Raw genomic sequence first — 25949 nt, 5'->3', positions numbered from 1 at the left:
TTTGGTGAGTGAGTGGATTCTTGAGATCTTAATTTCTGTCAAGATAGGATAGGACTAAATAATATCCACCAACCTCTCTGGGTTGTGTGTGGCTAAAACACAAATGATTGTAAATCTCTTGAATTTGTGTCACTAATTTAGGAATGAGAGGAACCTCGAGGATAATATAGCTCAAGCCCTTCATAACACAAATGAAAAACTGTAAAGTTAGGTGACTTTTCCAACATCTGCCTCCAGATTCACAAGCCAATTTTATTTCTGCTAAAGCTTGCCATTTTTTTACATTTTTGGTGAGGAAGATTGGCCCTGAGCTAACATCTGTTGCCAATCTTCTTCTTTTTTGCTTGAGGAAGATTGTCCCCGAGCTAACATCCATGCCCATCTTCCTCTGTTTTGTATGTGGGATGCCACCACAGCATGGTCTGATGAGCAGTGTGTAGGTCAGTGCCCAGGATCCAAACACCCAAATCCTGGGCTACCCAACCAGAGCGCGTGCATTTAACCACTATGCCACCAGACTGGCCCCAAAGCTTGCCATCTTTTAATCAAGACTACAATATCTCAGGAAGCATTTGTCTTGATACGCATTTCTTTCATCTACTGGAGCAAAAGGATGTGTGACCTTCAGAATGTCAAGTTTCAACAAAGGGGAAAACAGTTTATAAGAACCGTTCCATTGTGATGTAGAGAGAGGCTTAATTAACTAGAACTTCATTGAAAATTGTAGTGTAAATCTTTAAAAAATTAATCCAAGTCTCCATGAATTATGTCTCCCCCGATTGTGCAGTCCAAAAGATTGTAAATCAGCAAGGCACATCTTGATCTGAGAACAATGTTGGTATTTGCACTCTCTGCATTCTCCTTTGCCTCAAGAGAGGAAGACTTGTCTGTCCTTAATTCCATTTGCAACAGCTGGATTTTGGAGGCTGGACACTAACAATTTACAAACATTAACAATCTACAATTGTAAAACATTTCAGCTAATGTGAACCCAAACAGATGACGTGAGTTACTGACGGTGGATGTCCCCCACGCTTGGCACCCTCCCTGAAACACTGTTTGTTTCCTTTTCCTTTTATTTTAATCACTTTTCTGAGACGTTTTTGGGGTTGACTCTTCGTCAAGGTGTCCAGCTGAAAAATGGTTATCGGATCCTGCTGAGGCAGGGAGGGAGGAACAGCAGCCCACCGTGGCTGCAGATGTGCCGAGTGGTAACTTTGGGAGGCAATGATAATTAAAGAGCATATGGTCCCTCATAAATCTGTACAGTAGTGCTAGCTCGTATTAATCGAGGGATTAAGAATAATAGCACGTCCTTATGAATAGTGTGTTAAATCTCAAGTTACATTCCTAGGCTTAATATAGTGTAAATTTGGTGGGTTTTCTTATTTGATATAGTATATGAAGTGTGAGAAGATTTATGATATAGTTTGTGTACATGTGCCCTAATCAAAATGGCTGAGAAGGACCTGATAAAACATGAACATCTGGAGGTACAGATGTCACTCCCACGAAGCTGAAGACCGTTTGACAGGGAGCAGGAGCATATGACTGTGAGAGGAGCGGGGCTCGGAAGCGCCAAGTTTCACATGAGTTTGATAGAAATGTGTTATGAGTGCTTAAATCTTGATTGATAGTTTTAGATGAAGAAAACTGTCCCCTAAGCCTGTCTTTCCCTTTTTGTTTTGTTTTGGATTTGTTCTTTACTTCTACGCTTTTCACAGTGATGACTTTTGCCGGAAAAGGTATTCAGTCTCCAAACTTGGAAGATAGAGTTCACACTTTTGAAGCCGGGAAATATGTATATATAGTCTATATTTACATATCTATGGAAGGCTATTCTAATGTATTAATAATATTGTGTCTGTTTACTGGGATTATAGCAGGTTTTTGTTTTATTTTGATTCTCTAAGAGTTCATCAATGAATAAGATAAAATGGTATTTTTAAGAAGAGAAATATTGGGGGCTGGCTCCGTGGCCGAGTGGTTAAGTTCCAGGGCTCTGCTGCGGCGGCCCAGGGTTCAGATCCTGGGCGCGGACATGGCACCGCTCATCAGGCCACGTTGAGGCGGCGTCCCACATCCCACAACTAGAAGGACTTGCAACTAAAAAAATATATACAACTATGTGGGGGGGGGGGGGGGGGGGTTGTGGTATGGGAAGATAAAGCAGAAAAGAAAAAAAAGAGATTGGCAACACTAGTTAGGTGCCAACCTTTAAAAAAATAAATAAATAAAAAGAAAAAGAAGAGAAATACTGAAAGGACTATTTTATTGAAACAGTTCCAGTTCTAATCCATCAGTCTTTAACTGACCCAGTGGCTTCCTCTGGTTCCATCAAAGTCAAAGAATGCCTACTACTTCTTTTCCTTTCCTCTCATTATTATCAAATAAAAATACAGTGATTACTCATGTCAGTTAAAATATACTTCCTAAGTGGACTAGTGCAGAATATTTGAAGCTCGACAACTGTTATGAACCTAAATGAGCAAAAACATTTGGGGCCATATGGTAAAGTCTATAAATTTCTAAGACAAAAAAGCGCCCACTGAGAAATTCTAAGGGCCAGGCTTTGGGCATTCTTGAAAGATTTTTCCTAAATGAAGAAGTATTACCTCAATGTCGAGTCAGTCAATTCTCCCTCTCATGAATCAATTTTCTACTGGCTGAAGATTTTTGAGAATAGTTTTTAAAATTCATATCTTTTGCCCCCACTGGAAAAGTCAGAGCTGATTTTAAGAGTAATGGCTGACCCCTTGATCCTGGGCCAGGCCTTTGGAGACCTCGTTGAAAAACTTCTGTTAATTCCCATAATCCTCTTTACAGGATCAAAGTATATGTGCCATTTTAGATAACGTAAATTTATGTATATATTAAGTGAATGGTCTGCCCATTCATTTGTTGGATGCAATGTCCGATTGGGAATACACTGGATAACAAGAGCAAAGTAATTAAGATAATACTGAGTTCCCCTTGCAGGGCAAGAAAGGATGATTATATTGCCATAACCTTTGGAGTTGAACAGTAACCTTAGCTGATCAGCAACCCATTTGTCACCCAATGTCATTCTGTTCTTTTCTGGCCTCCTCCTAACCATACTGTAGATGAATAGCTACGCTCTCAGATTTACTGTTCTGCCAGTGCCTAAGGAAGCAGCTGCTGATGCTGTGATGATGCATGCAATCTAGAGATGCCAGGCTTTTACTTCTGTCTACTGGGGACTTTTTTTTCCTTCCTGGCTTCTAATGAGCAGTTTTATATTTCATACTGGCGGTACTGCAGCACAGCCTGAAGAAGGGTTAATGACCCAAAAGATTTGGTATGAGTTTCACATGGGAGCATAATCTACCCTCAAGGAAAGCTTAACTACTGACATGGAAAATCACTTTAGCATGGAAATGCCAGGGAGTATTTTTGAGTTATTCCTCAAAACAAACAGAAAGAGAAGGAGACAGACAAATACAGGGAAGTGGACATAGGCTGATAGAGGCACACAGTAGGCAGGTAGCACACTCCATTCTCTTTCTGCTGCTGGAAGGAGTTCTCTAACTGTATGAAGACAGCAAAAAAGGTTAGCTATCAGAGACCAAGCATATACTCTGGAATGATCTACATGGACTATTACATGGTTACTAACCATACCCGTGTACCTATGTGTATGTGATATGCATACACAATTCCATGCATGTGACACATAACGTAGTAGAACTATGATGTGATTCTGATTTTTTAACTATGAATCCTTATTCCCTGTGGAGTAGGTAAAAGTCAAGCGAGGGCTGTGTCTCCTCTTTGTCTTGCCTGTATCTTCCTCTTAGTCCTGGTTCTATGTTCACATCCACGTATCATAACTAATTTCAGGAAATTCTCAGTTTTTCTGTTCAGTTGCTTAAAGCAACTGCATTTCCATAATGCTAGACTTCTATGTTCCTATTTACTACTATATCAACCTATGTATTTATAAGACTTGCATGAATTGAAATTCTAATCCAATGCATGACTTACAAAAATATCTGCCGGACTAGACTTTTTTAAACACCTCTGTTGCAGCAAAGAGAAGATTTTCTTTGTTGGTTTGTTGTTTGTTCCATCACTGATGGTTGACTTTTGGTTGAAAATGAACAAACCTTCATCTTGGCTTATTGTCGCCTAGGAAATCTGTCTCCATTTCTCATAATTCTCAGACTATGGCTATTTTAAGTAACAAACTATCAGATGTCATCTACAACATTATCAGCTATGCTTAGGACCATGTAATTACTGCTTTCTTGGCATATTGCCACACAAATCAAAAAGAGTTGCTTATACACCCAAGCGAAAAGACTTCCTTTCTTTTTAGATAGAAATAGGTGCAAAAATAGCACCTTTTTAAGGAAATATAAACCTAATAATTGGTAAAATTTGATATCCCTAAAATCTTTAATAATTTGATAATTGTTTTCAGAAGAAATTGTAATAAACTGTAGAAGGATGTTACCTGAAGCGTGCACACACAAAAACCTCTCCAGAAGTTATATTCAGATAATAAAAGTAAAGAACCCCGAAGGATAGCAGGGTCCATGATTAATACTGCAAAGTGGAAAATAAATGACTAGATTGCTAGTGTGCTAGATGGCTGCACAGGAAGGAGCAGTCCTATGTATTACACTCCCCGGCTCCCCACCCCGCCAACGCTGGAAACGAACAACCCACCAGAGGTGAACGCTTATGGAATTGATACCAGACTCAAAGGAGTAGGGGTCATCTTTAGGTTGGAAGCAGTGATAAAATTCTTTCCCAAATTCAGGAAACCAAGTTGATAGATTTTGTAGACATGGGAGCTGAAGCTGCCATTTTGGAGCACGTACAAGATAAGTTAGTAGAAGAAAGGAGTCTGTAGAAGGAGGAGAAGCAAGCAGAGACAAGGCAAGGCACCGGATGGCCCCTGAAGAGAAAAGGAGAAAAGAATATCAGTCATGTGTCTTGACTGATCTCCAGATCCAGGTCCCTGGAGAGCCTGCTCCGCAGTCATCGTTTTCCACATGGCGTTGTTTCCTTGGTATAATTCCTTTGCAAGTGAACAGATGGGTAGAAGTGGGAAGGAGTCTAAGAAATTCTTCAGTTTGACACCTGATTTTATAGATTAGTAAATAGTTTATTGAGGTTGAAAATAGAAAACTTGTTCAAGATCACATAGTGATATAATAATCATTCCCTTCTTGATTATGATCATTAGCATAAACACAATATAGTCCAAGTGAATATTTATTATCAATTTGCAGAGAGAGGAATATCAATAATATTGTCACTTTTAAGTATTGAGAATATTTTCTCTATAGATTTTCAGGGGAAAAAATTTGCTTTCCTGATGGATGGTCTGGAACATTCATTCACTATGAAAAAAATGACCTTCCATGATCTTTCCCAAGTTATATTTCTAGACTAATTTGCACTATTTGTATTTGTAGACTCTGTACGCTAGCCACATTGTTCTCTGAAGATGCCTAGTTTTACTCTTTTAAAAAATTTTAAAAATTTATTTATAAAATTATATTTATTTGTTTTTTAGATACATTTGTACACAATGTTTCTTTTTTCCTAGAGCAGCAGTTCTTCACTGTGGCTGCATATTAGAAGTTTGTAGGGAGCTTTAAAAAACGTCGACGCCCAGACCTCTCAGAGGCTCTGATTTAACTGGTCTGTGTAATGGCATCAGCTAACTGAAGTGTAATTTATGTACAATAAAATTCATCCATTTAACTGTACATCCTGATGAAATGTGTTAACTGTACACAGTCACGTAACCACCACCGCAATCAAGACAGAACAGTGCGACCTCCCTGAGAAGTATTCTGGTTCCTGCCTGTGGTCGATCCCCTCCACTGACAGCGGACTCCAGGCAACCACTGACCTGCTTTCCATCACTGTAGATGTGCCTTTCCTAGAACTTCATATAAATGAAATCACAGAGCATGTAGTCATTTAGGTTTGACTATTTCTACTTAGCACACATAGATGTTTTTGAGACTTGTCCATTTTGTCCCTTTTTATTGCTGAATAGGATTCCATAATATGGGATAAGCTACAATTTGCTTATATTTTTACCAGTTGTTGGAGAGCTGAACTGTTTCCAGTTATTTGGCTATTATGAATAATGTTCCCATGGATATTTGCGTACCAGTCTTTGTATGGACATCCGTTTTCATTTTCCCAGGAGTGGGATTGCTGGGTCATATGGTAAGTGTATGTGTATGTTTATAGAGACCACCATATTGTTTCTCAAAGAGGCTATACCGTTTACATTCCCACCAGCAACATGTGAGAGGTCCGGTTGCTCCCCATCCTCACAAACACTTGGTGTTTGGGGACTTCTTAACTTTAGCCATTCTAGTGAGTATGTAGTGATATTTCAGGCATCAGTACTTTTGATCAATATTAATTGAAGCATCAGTATTTTAGCAAGCCTCCTCAGATGATTCTAGTGTCAGCTATGGATGAAAATGACTGTCTACATTGTCTTTTCGTGACATCTCTCAATATTTGAATTTTACCCATCCTTCAGGCCTCAACTTAAATCCTGACTTTTCCATGAAAACATATCCAATACAGGAGTAATTTCTTCTCTCCTGCAGCCCCATGTCACCATTACTAAGCACTGCAGTTCTTCATGTACGCAGTTATCACATCTACCAGACTCTAAGGTATTTGAGGTCAAAGACTTCTTTGTCCCTTACCTTTGCAGGTCTTAATGAATACTGTTGAATGAGCAATGAATATTTGTAATGCTTTCTTCATATTTAATGTAACAGAGTGGCAACAGTAAGATCGCAGGCTCTGGAGCCAGACTTTCTGCCTTTAAATAGTGGCTCTGAGCCTTATTACCTCTGTGACCCGAGGCAAGTTAATTAATCTCGCTGTACCTCAGTTTTATTATGTAAAAATGGGGTATAAAAGGCACCTATCTCGAAGGGTTAGTCTGATAATTAAATGAATAATGGTCACACAACATTTAGGACTGTGCCTAGCACATGGTAAGCAGCATGCAATGTCAGCTATTTCTAGAATTTGTGTGTGTGTCTGCTCTACGGTGTGTGGGAGGGTTTGGGACAAGAGTGAAGAAAGCAAAGAGGTATTAGAAGGAGAGGGGAGCATGAGGGAAAAGAGGGGGACTAGGATACTTCCCCAAATGTTGGCTTTGGACAATTGAAAGTCAAATATCCTTTTAACAGTCCTTGGTCCAGTTCTCTAGATGGGGCTTCACAGTCAGCTGAATGCCCCTCTCCCCAAGGTCAAGCACGGTGACATTGAGCTTATGTCTGATTCTGGTGATTTTTTTCCCCTCAGTCAGGCTACTGTCCCTTGCTTTTCATCAAGAGGCAGTTCTGATCTCCAGCCAGTAAATCCAGCTTTCAGTTAAGTCACTCTATCAACATCATGGGCAGCTGACTGGCTGCTTGCTGTCAACAGTAGCTATCTGGGTTTCCCTGTGGCTGGAGGCTTTCTTTTTTGCCATGACCCAGTTAATACTGTCTACCTGGTATGGAATAACTTTTTGCCTAGAATGATCCAGTCCTCAAGACATACCTTTGTGGTCAGTAGGTTAAAAGTTGCTGTATCCTATCCTTTCACTCATTTTCTAGACACAGAGCTCTATTATCATGGAAAAAGGAAGCCGAGCCACTATAATAATCATAGTGATGGACATTTCTTGGATTATTTCAATGTATTAAGCATTGCACAAAGCACAGTACATAGGCTATCATTCCTAATCCTCCTTCCATCACCAATGAGAAACTATTGCTCTTCCCAAATTATGAATGAGGAAACTGACACTCACAGAGGCTGAGTAACTTGTCATAGTGTCAATAAGAGCCTACACTATATTCATTTTCTCATTCATTCATTATTCATTTGAATACTGGTACCTAGATCCCCTATTTTCACCTCTAGCAGAGGAAACACACTGTTTTCAAAGAAGCACAAATATTCATCACATGTAAAGCTTCCCTTTCCCCTAGGCCCCCTCATTTTTCTAATTTTTTGCTGTAAGTCTTTTATCTGAACTTCGCTCATCCAGAAGTAAAACTAAAATACTTACACAATACAAAGAAGCCAAAGTAAGACAGCAAACCGGTGATGCACCCCCAATCCTGTTGGATGGTGCCCCCTCCAAACAATTTACCCTGCCAGGACTTTGGTTTCCTACATTGCATTGGATCAAAGATAACGGGCACCTTCAACTTCACAGAGATGTGCTGAAGGGCGTAGTGTAGATCTAAATTCCAAACTCCTAAACCAATTTTATGACCTTGACCCTAGTCCGGCATTCCCAGAAACGGCCTTTTTGGGTGGTCATCCCAGAGGATTTTTCTGCCTTTTGTGAGTCCCTGAACACTTTTGGGGAACCCACAGTGATTACTCTCCCTCCACTAACTAGTCAGACATTAATGCTTAAAAGCACCCTAATCTCATTAACATGGAATCGGTGGTATTTTTAGTCAGAGAAGCTCCTGGAAATTTGGTCAGGTTTGCTTCTCAGGAATGTAGCTAGGAATATTTTTATTTGTTTCGCCTCTCTTCCACGTGACAATCTATCTTTTCTTCCATGATGGGGAATAAAGCAGTGTTTGTGCATTCCAGGGTATGTCTTTTCAAAAGAGTTGATTGGGATGATTTCTAATTGAAATAAATAAAATATCCCACTGGATCCTGGAAACAACAGCCTGCTTATACTGAGATTGTATTCACGCTGTGGGAGGAAAAGAACCACTGGGATTATTTGAAGTTTTGCTGTTGCTCCCAGCGTTGGGGGAAAGAGAGCAGCTTTGAGTGAGGAGATATCTTTCTTCAAATGCCGTATCTCTGGGGCCTGGCCAGGTCAGGGCGATTCCTTTCTTCAAACATTGAATATTTTGCAGCCGCCCTCTGGTCTACCAGATGTTGCCCAGCTCCTCCTGGCTGGGCCTGGTCACTGCAGGGCACTGTCTGCTATTCTTACTGCTCTTAGAGGTCTGACTGAGAGCTCTCTGAATGATTAGAATATGGTGCTAATGAGGCCTGGGCCACAAGCTTGATCCAGGTGTGAGCCAGTCACCTTTGCACAGAGAAAAGCTTTGTCCTTTAGCCTTAGTTTGCACCTAGCCCCTGCCAGCCAGTCTACAAATGGATCAGAAAGGGAACCAGGTGAGTGAGTACGGTGATGAATGAGGGATTCATTTTGCTATAGGAAAATAAAAGCACAGGACTTACTGCACCCAAGGTTATGGCAACATCTTTGTAGGTGTGGGCCAGTGGGTGGTAATTAGTGGGAAGCAGACACTCCAAATCAAAACATGAAGCTACATAAAAGTATCTGCTATGGACACAAACCCAAAGCGGCACAGTTTTTATACCCATGTTGTCCAGGAGGAAAATAAGGAATTTAATTGAACGTATACCTTATTGAGTGCCTAATATGGCCAGTCACTCTTTAGGTTGCTGAGTGAGGAACTCAGATGAGTCTCTATTCTCAAAGAACTTAAAGCTGATAGGAAGTAGAAATGAAATAAGTGCACAGCTAACTATAACACAAGAAAGCATAAGGGGAGTTATGAAGGGTGCAAATAAAATACTGTGGGAATTCTGGGAGGGAGAGATCACAATTACAGAACCCACCATTGGTCTACCCAATATTCATTCCCTTCTATTTTCCTTCCTAACAGATTTTTTATTTTGTTTAGGATCCACTGTTCTCCACACAATCATGGGCTCCAGGGGAGCTGACCCCATGCCCAGTTTCAGAGAATTTAAGCTGATTACTCTAAGCCAACCATGGGGATCCGATTATTGTCTCCTGTGCGTAGTTTAGGAATGGCTATGCACCAAGCTCTGGCTGATAATGATTGTGTGGGATGATTTCTGGGAAACGTTTTCTTACCCTCTAGCAAGAGAGAGAATGGGCCCTTTTTTCCTTTTCCTGCTGCCATGACTGGAAGAGATGCCTGGTGTTGCTGCAGTCATCTTAACACCAGCCTGAGGAAAAAGCCAGTACATGCAGGAGGACAGAGTAAGAGAAGTTCAAAAAGTTTGAGTCAGATTTTCTGTTGCTTGAAGGTGAACTTTACACAAGTTGAATTCATTCAGTGTGAGTGAGGAAAATTTTATGAGAAAGCATAAAAATATGTTTTATGAGAAAACGTTCAAGATGAGCACTGAAGGAAAGATACAATTTTGATCATTGGAGTACAGACAGTAAAATATTTTAGGTGATGGAGTGGTGTAAATGAGGCGGGAATAATTTAGGCTAAGAAAAAATAAAAAAGAAAGGCACATAGATTTGAAGGTTTAAAATATGTTCATCTGGACTGGAATTTAAAATTTTCATGTGTGCTTGACTTAATTCTGTAAGGGATATAGACCATTTATAAGAGAGATATTAAAAATAGTTTTAAAAAGGAAAATAATCAGATGCATGTGAGATAAATGTATGTAAATTATAACAAAAGTTCAACACCTACACAAGGAATTTGAAGAGAAGTGAAATGGATACAGACTAAATGTTCTAAAATCTTACACAGTCACAAGATTTGAATATGACTTTCAAATTTCTGATGATCAAAATGAAAAGGAAAACTGGTTAATTATATGGGTCTCATTTCCCATTTGGAGAAAATGTGCCGGTTCCTCGAGAGAATTTATTTATGTGAATATTTATATGGAGAACAATGGAAGATGTAAAGGATGATGTCCCTATCAAATTCTCTACAGTGAATTTACCATTGGTTCCAGCGCTTTTGTCAACTAAGAGCAAATTAAAGTATATGAAATGCCTGGTGGAATCTTGAGAGTAAAAGCGGAAAAGATAAGTTGAGACATACTGTGGAGCAATTTAGATGATAGGATAAGAACTTTGGAATTTATTTCATAGTCAAGGGGAAAATGTGGAGTTTGACAAAGGAGTAAAATGATCATAGCTGATCTCTTGTAGAGTTTAATCTATTAATGATCTGTGAGTGGCACTGGAAGAAGCCAATCAAGGACGTAGAGAGGAAAGAAAACAAACTAGTATAATGTTGAGTACTTATTAGACGCTTGGCTTTATTTACGGTAGTTTAAATAAGTATGACATGTTTTTAAAAAACTATTGATGACCATATGTTTTCCCCTTTATTTTGTAAATATGATGAATTATGTTGATTGATTGTCAAATGTTAAATCAACTTTTCATTCCTGCAATAAACTCAACTTGATGACAACGTATTAACTTTAAAAAACGTATATCACCTTGATTGAATTTGCTAATACTTGTTTGGGATGTATGTTTATGAGAAAGATGCTCTTGCCCTTTATTTGTAATGTCCTTGATATTTTTTCATGTCAGGTTTATGACTGCCTGAAAAAATGCATTGCAAAGTATTTTCTCTTTTTTTTATTTTGGAAGAGTTAAGATTGGTGCTATTTTTTTCTTTAAATGGTAAGAAGAATTCACTGCTTAGCCATCTGAGCCTGAAGGTTTCTTTATATGGGAAGACTTTAAATTATATACATATGTATACACACACACACACACATATTATACATATTATGGAATACGACTATTCAGATTTTATATTTCTTCTTGTGTCAGTTTTGGTAAAGTATGGTTTTCTACGATTTTATGCATTTCATCTAAATTATTACATGTTGGCATACATATGTTTTTAATATCCTCTTATGTATCTTTACTTTCTATAGGGCGTATAATGCTGTCTTCAAAGACTAATTTTTGGATGTTGATTTGTGTTATTGCAAATTTAATTTTTATTTAGTTAACTTCAGCTATTGTCTTTATTATTTCCATCCTTTTACTTGCTTCATACATAATTTGTTGCTCTTTTAACTTTTTGAGATTGATATTTAGATTAAGTTTTACTTTTCTAGTAAGTGTAAATAAGACTGTAAGTTGTTCTCTATACACTGTAGTAGCTATATCCTACACATTTTAAGATATCAAATATTTCTTTATCAGTCAAAAATATTTTCTAATTTTCACTGCAATTTTGTCCTTGACCCATCAGCTACTAAGACGTGCCTGGTTTACTTTCTAAATATTTGGGTTTTTAAAAGTTATTCTTTTATTAACTGTTTCTATTGTAATTCTATTGTGTTTAAAGAATAGATTCTGAATGATTAAAATTCTTTGAAATGTATTGAGGTCTACTTCATGGCCAACCGTATGGTCAGATTTTATAAAAATACTCTATGTAAGTTTGGAAAAGGCTGTGTAAATTGCATTTGTTGGACACGGTACCCTCATCCCAATTAGTTTAGGTTTATCCATCTTGTTTTCTTATCTTCCAAATCCTTACTGGTTTTTGTCTGCTTATTCTATCACTTACTGTGTGGTGTACACTAGTGTGTATCCCAATATAATTAGGTAATATATCATTACATATAAATATATATTATAATATATTACATATGATATATATTATTATATGACTATATTATATAACATCATTGTTTAACTATGATATTTTTTGGCTGAAATTCCATTTCTTAGATTAAAACCAAAAGCAAAGAGGTGGGAAGATTAAGTTTACATCATCATGCATTTTTCTTCTTAGATCTGTGCAGTCTCTGTTAAATACAAATTTCAAGAAAAATTTTAGTGAGGCTATAGTTACCCTCCCTAATAGAATAAGGTTTATTGTGAATTCCAGCCTAGATATCAGCCAGATATGATTTTGCGGGCAACGGTCGGAAAGCTTGGGGGTCTCTGAAGTGGCTCCTTCCCTTACACAGAGGTAAAAAAATCATGGAGAAGACCCATGCTGCTGGAGAGGCAGCCGAAAAGTGTGACCTGGCGCGGGATGGGGCAACCCTTGGGTTTTCAGACGTGAATGGGACTCCAGGAATGGTCTTGGCTCTTCAGTGATCTCTTGTCCCCTTTATTCTGCAACACAGCCTCTCTGACAAAGATTTGGGCTCTATTACTATGCAGCTAAGTGCATGGAAGAAAGAGTCTGAACTCAGTTGACTTTTAAAATGCTCTGTTCACTTTTTTTTAAAGGAACTGAAGAAACGCAGCGGGTTCCCTTATAATCAGCATCAGGCCCCTTTTTACAGGGAATAGCTCTCCATCAGTGGCTGGCAGGGAGCCAAAACTTGCATGGAGGGGCAAGCAATAAAATAAAAATCACATTTTCAAGATTTCTTTTCCCTGCTACCCTGGGTCATCTTTGATTAATGGACTGCATTTATTTTAAAGGTGTGATTGCACACACGTTACCTGTACTGTGCCACTGTGCACTTGGGGGAGAGAAAGCTCGTTGTGAATTCTGAACCACAGTGAGATGTTAGTACATCATTAATATGCGTAGGTGCAGATATCTGTCTGTTGTTTTAGAATGCTATTTCATTTATATAGTGCTGGTACTCTTGATATAAGAGACTCCATCCCCAGCTAGAGGGATTCCTAAATAAAACTAGCAAGTTATTGCAGAAGTAATCAGACAGAGCGAAAGAGTTCAGGTTCTTGTGTCTCTCTCTATATGAGGCTCGTTCTTGAGTTTCATTTCAAATGTCTCTCCATGTGGACTAGCTTAACTTATTTCTTTCTTCTCTCACTGACAGCAAATACACCTGTTTTAACTTTTCTTTCTCCTCCCTTAATTTTGTTTAATCTGAAAACTCAGTTTGCTGCTCTTTTGGTTCCACCAGCTTGAAAGCAGGCTCAAGGAAATAAAACCTCATGGGGTGTGGGGCCAAGCCGCTTGTACACATTTCTGTGTGCACAGATGAGCCACCTGAGGAGGGATGGCCTTTGAGGAGATTCTGTGTGCCTACCTGCCAGGAAGAAATGGGACATACAAAGTCCTATTTGCATATCTTGAAGTCATCATTTCACCATCCTACTTCCAACCATCTTGAACAGGAAAAGCTCAACTCCTTAAGATGGCATGCAGAGCATTCAAGGCCCCCACCTGTCTCTGTAGTTGCAATCCTGAGTCTTCACTCTAGCCATGTAAAGCTCCTTGCTGCTTTCCAAAGCACTCTAGCACTCTATACCGTTTCCCTCCTCTTTGCCATTGCACATTGCCCTCCCCCCGGCCGCAGTCTGGAACATACTTCCTCTCCTTCTCTGCTTGGTGACTTCTGCCCAAGCATTTTTCCTTCTGTGAAATCTTTCATGAATCTCCATCTAGAGTTGCCCTCTCTCTTTTTGGTATTTCTAGTGTACCTTGGTATATAATCTATTACATCACTTACATCTTACAATGAATTCTTTATGTGTCCCGAATCTTATTAGGCTATGGCCGCCTACATGGGAAGGGCTGTATTTATTGTCATTGTATGTCCAGTGCCTAGCACAGAGCCTGGAAATGATAAGTTCTGAACAAAAACGTATTGTGTGTGTAATACTCTGGGACTTTGGACGATATTTGAAGTAGCACGTGAGAACCTGTGGGAACAGAACACGTCAGAAACGTTGGATTGTGTGTTAGAGATTACGAGAGACTCCATCTGATTAGAGAGACCCCTACATATCACCCACAAATTACTGAATTGATACCTGCTGTTGTCAGTTCCTCTTTCTCCTTAAGGCAGGTGGGAATGGCTCTTCTTGGAATGATTGCAGCAATTCTATTGCTTAAACAAGGTGTCTTGAGCTGGGTCCCTGGGCAGGGTTGCATCACCAAAGGCTCACTAGTTACACGGAGTTCTAAAATACATTTGTTTGGCCTACACAATATTCTAAGAAAATAGTTATCAACATTAAAAAATCTGGAGATGTCACACAAATATCTCAATTTCTACCTTCTTTTAGAGCAAAAGGACTATTATGGCACATTCTCACATCTCAAAAAATCAGTTGAACTTACGCTGTCCATGTGCCATAGACTCAGCACTCTCATCTCACCTGTCTGTTCCATCGTGTTAAATGCCACATGCCCAGTGAGACTGTGTGAAGGTTTGGTCTGTGTGAACTTATGAGCATTTGTGAAAGGAACATGTCCTTAAGTTGTCATCATAATTCCAAAAAGGGGTATGAACCTAAATAGGTTAAAACTAACTAATTTGGATAAGAATGCACAGAGAAAACCATATTGAGCCAAGAGAAGAGTACTAACATAAAACCAACATCAAAAAATCATAATTGAACTGGATTTCATCATTTGTCACTGACTCTCAATGGCAAGGTGGGAAATAAAGTGGGTTTTGAGTGGCAGATAGAGTTTTGTTATCTTCACATAGTTAATGTAGCTGAAAACACACACACACACACTCACACACATCCTGAAAATATACCTGCTGAAGAGAAAGGGCATGGCAAATACCAGAAATGCTGCTCCAGTGACTTTGAATATTAAATATTCTCAATGAACACCTTGGTAAGTGGAGATTAGGATGATCCGTAGAATGATAACAGAACTCAAGTTCATTCTTGATAATCATCCAAATTAAATGAATCTGGAATTCCCATTTTCCTGAATTTGATCTTGGTTTCAGATCGTGGCAATCTCTTGTTATTGAGTACAATTTCATTCCACTCATCCTGTTACTTTAATCATTATTAAGGAAAGCCTTGTAAATATGAGACTGGAATTGGCTTATTGTGTTTTATCGTTGATTTTTAGCTTAACAGAAGAATCCCTCTTTACTCCCCATCTCTGAATATATTTAAGGAAGAGTGTAGTATACTGTTAATTTGGAATCTGTCTGATCTGCCCAATTTTGATTTAAGTTACCTGATTCAGGGAAGACAAACTTTATTCTCCATTTTCTGAGAGTCCCACTTACTAGAGATTTTGGTAAATGGATGTCTATCATTGAATTAAAGCATAGTAAGATTTAGCTGGAGATACAGAACCCACTTTTTTCCCTTACCTATAGGTAGATAAATCGTAAGTAACAGATATGAAAAGTAAATTCTATTTGAAAGAAAGGATTATTCAAAACCTTCCTCAGGAACTTGCCTCATTATTATAAAATCTTTACTGCTATAAAATTCTTTCTTATATTAAGGCAGGAATCATTCATGCCAAAGATAAAGCTCATTTTCTTATCCACTTATAAATAATACATGTGATCCTGTCATTATGTCACTTGCATTAGTGGAAAAAAATAAGAATATAGCTAGACATTTCTTAAGTTAAAAAATTCCTGGGGAGACTGAATTCAAAGGCTTAAGAAATCTTAAGAATAAAATGGAAAATGTCAACTACTCGCTTTACTGGCAATATTTCACTTGATTTCAAACACTTAGAGCAAATCAAAAAATCAAAAGATATTTATTGCTGGCTAGAAGTTACATAAAATAACAGCATGACTTGGATATGATATTGATTGAGTTTTCTTGGAGATATATAATTTAGTTTTATGGTGAATTTGGTAATGGAAGTTGTCAAGTGACAATAAAGCAGTCTATTAATTCCTATTAAGTTTACTATGCTTATTTCAGAAGATGGCTCTTATTATATACTTTATAATACATATTCCTTGGGAATCTAGGTAGAAATTATGATTACATCCTTGAAAAAGTTGCTATCCTATCTAACACTCTTCCCAATGGAATTGTTACTAAATTGAGGCCTATTCTGCCACCAAAATCCATAACGGTTCTTTCCCTTACAAAATATTGACCACAAAATGGTAAGTAGTTTGCAGTGGCCAGACATAGGCTCTGCTGTCCCTCCAGAGGCCACCTAATGGAACATGTGAGAATTCTGTGGCAACACTTGCTCTTGATTCATGAAAGCCTCTTAATATATTTCATCAATTCTAAGACTTCTTCAGTTATAAGTCAAACTAACATTTTACATTCCATTAAAAAATACAAAATGCTGCCAATTAAACTGACCCACCAATTATTATAAGACATTTCTGATTGCAATCAGAAATGTTAAAATGTGAAAAGAAAATATGTCTTAGAATGATGAGAAAAGGTATCAGCTGTATTCTTTAAGCTCTCCCGTCCAGAGTCCTCTTACTTCCCCACCTGACTCATAAAGTTTTGGAAAACGGTAAGATGGCTGTGTCCATTGAGGATAAGTGGTGATGCAAAGTGTGCTTTTCTTTGTGTTAACTGTTAACAAGGAAAAAATAGCCTGTGAGTTATTAAAAGCTACAAGTTTCAGTCTGAACGTTCTCCAGACATGTGTTAACTAAAGTTAGGCCTATGTAACAAGATGCTCTGAAGAGTAGACCTTTTCTCCATCTTTGATTAGTTTAGACCTTGGTTGTTCAGAGGTGGTAGATCTCTTTTTGGGAGGCCCTCTATGGCCCCAGAGCCCCGGGACCCTTGCATTTAACTCTATGCACATGGTTGTACAAGAAGCTGATCTATGTACACATGTTGCATTTCTAAATAACGTGAAATAATGGTATTAACAGTGTTGCATACACACACACACACACACACACACAGAGCTCTATATCCAATGTCTATTTAGTGAGCCTTAGTTATGTGTCAGGCATTGTTTATACATTTTGTAGACATTTAATCTTAATCTTATAATATTAACAACATTGTGAGATAGACTCTAGTATGTCTGTTTTACAAATAAAACTGAGACTTAGTGAGGATTGTTACTTCTTCATGCCATGCAATTAGAAACTGATGAAACTAAGATTCAAACCCAGCTCTGTCATAAAACAAACCCATTTTATTTTTAACCACTGTGGTGCTTCTCCCAGACACATCATATTTATTTTATTATGTTGTTTTATTTAGTTTTACTCAAACTTATTCCAAAAAAGCCTTTCTGTAGTACACCCCCCAAACACACATACAGCCTGCACAAAATTATACAGAACTGAGGGAGAGGAAAGGGACAAGGAGAGGGGGAGATGAGCACTTCCATGCCACTCAGTGGGTTTTAACAATAAACTAGAAATCAGGAGTTTTAGGATTCATTTTTCTGCTCCTGTTTTCATTTTGGATAATTCAGTTCTCAATATGCTTGAGTATATCCCAAAATAAACGATTCTTTGTAATCATTTAGATAAGCAAGTATTCTTCCCCACTCTCTTTGTTCCTTTCCTTTTTTGGATTAAATAAATGGTTTTATTTGGAAAAAAGCAGAATGTAAACTTAGACGAATTGCTATCAATCCTTTAGCGTTTTCCTAATGTCTTTATTTTACAGAGTGGGCAGCCAGAGATGTAGGAATCTTGCTGACGTCCAGCAGATAGTATTAGATGTGGGGAAAATGAATGCTACTAAATAATATAGTTTGTGAAATGTCAAGGTACAGAATTTGGATATTTCAGTCCCCAAAAGTAAATGACAATATGCTCATCCTTTTAATGGAAACATTACTAGGAGGCTCCTGGCTACATAATCCATCATACCGCAGAAGACTTGCTGACTTATGCTTTGTGACGGACCAGTGAGAAAAATATACAAACTCATACACCAATGTTGCAAATCAATTCTGCGGCAAAGTGGAAATAACTCTTGTACCAATAAGCAGTAAGACCTACGGGGAAAAAATCCTTTTCTGTATTTCTAACTTGCAGATAGAAAGAGAAGCCATCAATCATGCTGGAGAGCTTCCATTTCAGGGCCGTTGTTCTTAAAGACAAACCAGATGAAATCAGACAAGACCAGAATATGCAAAGGCCTTTGGATTTTTCCAGTCTTGGTGCAGGAAGGAAGCAAGGAGAAGCAAGGCGTTCTCTCTTTTTATTCTATGTGTGAAACTTGGAGTCCAGCAAAGACATGTACATAGGCTCAGTTTATTGTCAAAATGACTAATTTATCACTTCACAAATGACTATTAATCATACGTTAATGAGATATTCTCTTTGCTCTGGCAAATACAGGTTCTGTGGAAATCCTTTCTCCTTGGTACCCGGCGCAAGCCAAAAGCATGCAGAACTCAATTAATCTTGGAGCAGCATGGGGTGTTTGAAACTGCTCACAGTTTGAAAAGAAGCAAATAGCAAAGACATTTAAACTGTCCATATTTCACTGTGTAAATTCAGAAGCACTTAATCATCCCCTATGCTTTCTTTTGTTCCCTTTCTCCCTCTGTCATGTTATAACTGTGTTTCGAGCCTCCCCCATTTCTTTCCCCAAACTTGTACACTGAAGCACAAACCAAAAAGAGTGGGGCTTCTAATAAATTGATTCTCAGTCCTCTTGGATAAACAGACAATGAATAGAAACTATGTGCAGCATATAGATATGATATTCCAGCCAAAGTGATACCTGTATCTAATTGCATAAATTATGAATTGAATGCCATCACTTACCAAGCAACACCTAGGTTAGAGTTCTATTTCCAGTCCCAGATTTCCAGATTGACCTCAGGAGGAAAAGCTATGAAGTTTGTTTGACTCAGTTAAATTCTCTACAAACAAAGGCTGCCATTTTTTATAATTGAATGCTTTAGTTAATTCAACAGACATTCATTGAGTACTTACTCTGTTTCAGGTGCTAAGGATACAAATATGAAACAGTTATATTTCTTCCCCTTGTGGAGCTCACAGTATAGTGATAGAAGTGAACTGTTGTTTGCCTAGGAGAATAAAGGAAGGGGAAAGAGCAGTCTGAGGCATGAATGCACTAGGAGTATGATGTGTTAGTGGATAGTAAGTAACAAAGGAAGGCTAGATATTGGCTGCCTAGGAGAAGAGCCTGAGTGTAGAGATTGATGTTGGAAAGGGAAGTTGAAATGAGATTGTGGGGAGCGTTACATACCTTTCTAAATGCATTGGGGAGCCACCAGACGTTTTTGCTCGGGGAACTGACGTGACTTGTGTCAAGACTTTGAGCCTAAGGCCATTACTGAAAAACACTTGTGAGTTCTGGAATGGGTCTGAGCAGATTTTACGTGTGGGAGGGACACGAACAGATGCATCCACGAAAGCTGAGTGCAATGTATTTATTTCATTAATGGCCCCAGTTCTTCACCCCTCCCTGGATCCACACCCTGTTCACAATGACATTTTGCAGCGTCCTCCCTCCGTGGGCAGGGCTCCTTCCTGCTGGGTTTGGCTGCATGATTTATTGAGACATTGTCACTTCTGGCTCTTCCTAAAACAAAGTCTCCTACCCGGTCGCCTCCTTCCTTTTGCACACTGAAAACTGCATGTGGATATCAAAGTGTGGTCAGTGCCCAAGCTCCTCTGGCTCCGGAGGGAAGGGCAAAGTGCTCTGGACCACCAGTACCGGAGGATGCAGAGAGGGAATAGACACTTCAAATCCAGCTCCAAGTCGCCCTCAGCAACGGCTGTCACTCGTTTTGCTGTTTAATAGTCTAAGAGCGAACATATTTTGCTACCACACAAAAAAATGATTTTCTTCTTAAGATCACTTAGGCTCAAGAATACCGAAGTTTGTAAGTTATTCCTCCCAAAATAAAAACCTTGACCTTATTAAACTAAGTAACAATTTGCCTCTTTTCTGGGCCTGGGTTACATTTACGAATTCTCTCACTTTAATTGTAAAAGTTTCCTGTGAACCATATGGGACAAGTGTAACCAATTAAAAATAGTTTCTCTGATTCTGAAAAAATGTCCTGCTTTTTGGTGGAGGCATGTTGGGTTGGGAGCACAGGCTCATCTCTTAGCTTTTCCTTGTTTTTACCTCCCTCCCTTTTTATTTTAACTGCAAAAGGAACATACAGAAAGGGCTTTGTTTGCTGGTTTGTTTATTTATTTATTTTAAGTGAGCAAAGACCTTTATGCCACTGAACAAAAAGGAAATTCATTTCTTTACTAGAATGGCATTACAAACTCAGGTTGTATCAAAATAATCAAACCACTACCCATCGAGAATCAGGAAAAAAGAATGTAGAGGTTGTGAATACTTGCTGCTCTTGAACTTTAGATGTTGGAGCACGACTGTTCTCATAATGCTCCTGACAATACTTATGCAACAGGATGCTGGGGAGCCTGGACGTGATGCAAGGGCCTTCAAGAACTCCTCCGGTTGTTCCATCTTCGCAACTCGGGCACGATGTTCCGGGTGACAGGATGCCAGGCTCAGGAGCAGGCTCTTCACCCAATTTTGTACAATGGACTGTCCAAAGATGGTGATTTCGACTAAGTTGCCGGGGTTGACTGTGTCCACTATCAGCAGGGCCTGGCTCATCCACTCCGTTTCTGGAATTCTGGCATGGTCTGGGCCGAAGATGGAGTCAGCCAGCGAAGCCTCCAGGTAAAACACCAACGGATCGCTCAGCTCCAGCGCAGGAAACCCTGGCGGCCGGGTGCGAGCCCGCGGTGGACTGAGTAGGCGTCTCTAGGGCCTCAGCAGCCCTGCGCCGTCCACCACGCTAGGACAGCAGGCCAGGAGCCGGTCCGCCAGCTCACCCCGACTCCCAGTTTTTTTAAAAAAAATCAAATTTAAAAGATATAGTTTACATACAATAAAATGCACCCATTTAATGTACCATTAAATGTACGTTTGAGGAGTTTTCACAAATGACCCATCCATGTAACCACCACCACATTATTATACAGAGTATTTCCATCACGTGAAAAGTTCCCTTGTGCCCCACCCTAGGCGAGCCCTAACCCCAAGCCCCAGCCCCAGGTAACCACTGATCTGCTGTCACTGCAGATTAAATTTATATTTTGTAGCGTCTCATAAAAACAGAACCCTACATTATATATACTTGCATCTCATTTTCTTTTTGTTCAGCATAAGGATTTTGAGATATTGTATCAGAAGTTCATTCTTCATAAGTATTGGATAGTATTCACTTTTTTGTACATGTAATAATTTTTTGTCTATTTACCTGTCCGTAGATATTTGGGCTGTTTCCAGTTTGGGGCTATTGTGAATATGTCTCCTATGGACATTTGTGTACAAGTCTGTGTGGATTTATGTTTTCTTTTCACTTGGGTAAATACTGAAGAGTAGAATTACTGGGTTATGCTGTAAGTGTATGTCTAACTTTATAAGAAACAGCCTAATTGTTTTCCAAAGCAGATCTACAGTTTTACATTCTTATCAGCAGTGTATGAGAATTCCAGTTGCCCCACATCCTCACCAACACTTGGTGTTGTCAGTCTGTCTAATGTTAGCCATTCTAGATGCTGTGTACTGGTGTGTCATTGTGGTTTTAACTTGAATTTCCCTAATGACTAATGATGTTGAGTATATTTGCATGCACTTATTTGCAATTTACATATCTTCTTGGTGAAATGTCTGTTCAAATCCTTTGCTCATTTTTAAAAGTCAGGTTGTTTGTCTTCTTATTTTAGACTTTTAATAGTTTCTTGCATATTCTGGATACAAGAAGATAGCCTTTATCAAATATATGTTTTGCTAATATTGCTTCACAGTCGGTGGCTTGCCTTTTCATTCTTAACAGTGCCTTTTAGAGATAAAGATTTGTTTATTTCTTCTTCTTCTTTTTTTTTTAAGGAGGGTTTCTTTTCTTTTCTTGTTTTTGCAGGGAAAGATTTGGCCCGAGCTAACATCTGTTGCCAATGTTCCTCTTTTTTTTTTTTTCTCCCCAAAGCTTCAGTGCATAGTTGTATATCCTAGTTGTAAGTCCTTCTAGTTCTTCTTTGTGAGCCAAAAAGCGAATTTGGGCTGCTGAAGTGGTGAGCGCCAAACTTTAACCACTAGGCAATCAGGGCTGATGGAGAAAAATTTATTTTGGATGAAATTCAATAGACTAATTTTTTTTTCCTGAGGAAGATTTGCCCTGAACTAACATCTGTTGCCAATCTTCCTCTTTTTGTATATGAGCTGCCACCACGGCATGACTACTGACAGGTGAGTGGTGTGGGCCGCCCTCCCCCCAGAAATGAGCTGGGCCACCAAAGTGGAGCTTGCTGAACTTACCCACTGGGCCACCAGGGCTGGCCCTCAACTGATTAATTTTTTCATATAGTTTGAGCTTTTTGTATCTTAGGAAATCTTTATCTAAACTAAGATCATAAATGCTTTTCTTTTCTAGGAATTGAATTGTTTTATGTCCAACATTCAGGGATATGATCCATTTTGAAGCAACTTTTGTATATGGTGCAAGGTGTGAGTGAAAGATCATACTTTTTTTGTGTGTATGGCTATCCAATTGTTCCAGCACCGTTCGTTCATGAGTGTCCTTTTCCAATTCAATTATATTGGCCATTTTGCTAAAAATCAATTGATCATGTACACATGTGGGTTCAATTTTGGACTCATTCCATTCCATTAATCTTTATATCAATTCTTACTCCAATAATGTTGTTTTAAAATAAATCTTAAAATTAGTTCTCCAACTTTGTTTTTCTTTTTCAAAATTGTTTTAACTTTTCTAGGTACTTTACATTTCCATATATTCATTAGAGTCAACTTGTCAATTTCTAAAAGAAAACTCTGCTGAAATTTTTACTTGTATTCCATTGAATTTCTAGATTGATTTGGGGAGAATGGACATGTTAACAGTATTTGGACTTCTGTCTATGAACAAAATATATCACCATTTATCTAGGACTTCTTTAGTCTCTCTCAGTAATGTTTTATGGTTTTCAGTGTATACATCATTCATGTATTTTGTTAATTTTATCCCTAAGTATTTCATGTTTTGGGGGCTATTTAAATGATATTGTATTTTTAATTTTAATGTCCAATTCTTGTTAATATGTAAAATATAACTGACAAAATTTTTTTATTAAGACTTTATTTTTTAGAATAGTTATAGACTTACAGAAAAAATGGGCAGATAGTTCAAAGAGATCCTATATATAACCCCACCCCTCCCCCAACAGTTTCCCCTGTTATTAACATCTTCTATTCATATGGTACATTTGTTACAATTAATGAATCAATATTGATACATTATTATTAACTAAAATCCACAGTTTATTTAGAGGTCCTTCGTTTTTACATATTCTTTTCTCTGTTCTGGGATCTATCCAGGTTACCACATTGCATTTACTTGTCGTGTCTCCTTAGGCTCCCTTTGGTGGTGACAGTTTCTGAGACTTCCCTTGAGTTTGATGACCTTGACAGTTTTGAGGAGTACTGGTTGAGTATATCATAGGATGTCCATCTATTAGAAAGTGTCTAATGGCTTTTATCATGATTAGACTGGGGTTATGGGTTTTAGAGAGGAAGATCACAGTGGTATAGTGTCATTTTCATCACATCATATCGAGGGTACATACTGTGAACTTGATTTATGACTGTTCATGTTGACCTTGATCACCTGGCTGAAGCAGTGTTTATCATTTTTCTCCACTGTAAAATTACTCCTTTTTACCCCCTTTCTATACTGTACGCTTCAGAAGGCGGTCATATGCACAGCACATACTTAAGGAGTGGGGAGATGTGGTTCCTCCACTTTAGGGTGGAGTCCCTGCATTATTTATTTGGAATGCCTCTGGGTGGGACATTTGTCCCTTTTTCCTCGCTTACTAATTTATTCAATCATTTATTTATGTCACTGTAGACACAAGGGTATTTATTTTAACCTTGAGGTGTAATCCAATACTACTTTATTTTATTGCTGAAATTGTTCCAACTTTGGCCCTTGGGAGCTCTTTTGGTTGGTTCCTGTGCCCCTTTCAGATACACCCATCAATTTTTTTGTTTTTTTTTAATACTTCCTTACTTTCTGGCGCTACAAGACGTTCAAGGCTCATCTTGTACATTTCCTTTCCCGGTTCTAGAGTGAGCAATTTCACCAAGGAGCATGGGTTCTTGATCTGGGTGCTAAGTGTGCTTGATGCTACTGCCATGTTGTTTATTTTTCACCCTTACAGTTAATGTAGCAAAAAATATATGTGTATCCAAGTCTTGGCTATTGTGTATAATGCTGCAATGAACATAGGGGTGCAGGTATCTTTATGCCTTTGCGTTTTCAAGTTCTTTGGATAAATACCCGGCAGTGGGATAGCTGGATCATATGGTAGGTCTATTCTTAATTTTCTGAGGATACTCTATACTGCTTTCCACAGTGGCTGCACCAGTCTGCACTCCCACCAGCAGTGTACAAGGGTTCCCTTCTCTCCACATCCTCTCCAACACTTGTTGTTTCCGGTCTTGTTAATTATAGCCATTCTGACGGGAGTGAGGTGATATTTCGTTGCAGTTTTGATTTGCATTTCCCTGATAGCTAATGATGTTGAGCATCTTTTCTTATGCCTGTTGGCCATCCGTATATCTTCTTTGGAGAAATCTCTGTTCAGATCTTTTGTCCATTTTTTAATTGGGTTGTTGGGGTTTTTTTGTTGAGATGTATGAGTTCTTTGTATATTTTGGATATTAACCCCTTATCTGATATATGGTTTGCAAACATCTTCTCCCAATTGTTAGGTTGTTTTTTCATTTTTTTGATGATTTCCTTTGCTGTGCAGAAGCTTTTTAGTTTGATGTAGTCCCATTTGTTCATTTTTTCTTGTTTCCATTGCCCAGTCAGACATGGTACTTGAAAATATGCTGCTAAGACTGATGTCAAAGAGTGTACTGCCTATGTTTTCTTCTAGAATTTTCATGGTTTCGGGTCTTACATTCAAGCAACCTAGGTGCCCATCAAAGGATGAATGGATAAAGAAGATGTGGTATATATACACAATGGAATACTACTCAGCCATAAGAAATGATGAAATCTGGTCATTTGTGACAACATGGATGGTCCTTGAGGGTATTATGCTGAGTGAGATTAGTCAAAGGGAGAAAGTCAAATGCCATATGATCTCACTCATAAGTAGAAGATAAAAACAACAACAAACAAACACATAGCAATGGAGATTGGATTGGTGGTTACCATAGGGGGATGGGGCAGGGGGAGGAAGGGCAAAAGGGGTGATTAGGCTCACATGTGTGGTGATGGACTATAATTAGTTTTTGGGTGGTGCACATGATGTAATCTACACAGAATTCCAAATATATTATGATGTACATCTGAAAGCTATATATTGTTATAACCCAATGTTACTGCAATTAAATATATGTATATATGAATATATTAACTTGTATGTATACACACATATGTAAATATTTCTATATGTAGAAGTCTGTATATTAAATTAAACACGAGTTCTTACTGATGTCTCCA

General features: G+C 38.4%; 1 protein-coding gene across 1 annotated transcript in view; it reads right to left on the bottom strand.

Moving 5' to 3' along the window:
• Window positions 1-20713: 20713 nt before the first annotated feature.
• LOC124236796 (oocyte-expressed protein homolog) overlaps window positions 20714-25949 on the bottom strand; it is a 43948-nt gene continuing 38712 nt past the window's right edge. Inside the window, exon 2 of the mRNA XM_046655747.1 lies at window positions 20714-21193. Coding sequence (XP_046511703.1) covers window positions 20714-21193 — 480 coding nt within the window. The remainder of the gene's footprint in view (window positions 21194-25949) is intronic.

This window comes from Equus quagga, chromosome 3, assembly GCF_021613505.1.
Source record: "Equus quagga isolate Etosha38 chromosome 3, UCLA_HA_Equagga_1.0, whole genome shotgun sequence".
In the NCBI taxonomy this organism is placed as follows: domain Eukaryota; kingdom Metazoa; phylum Chordata; class Mammalia; order Perissodactyla; family Equidae; genus Equus; species Equus quagga.
Note: the sequence above shows the minus strand (reverse complement) of the source record. Positions and strands in the feature narration are given on the sequence as shown.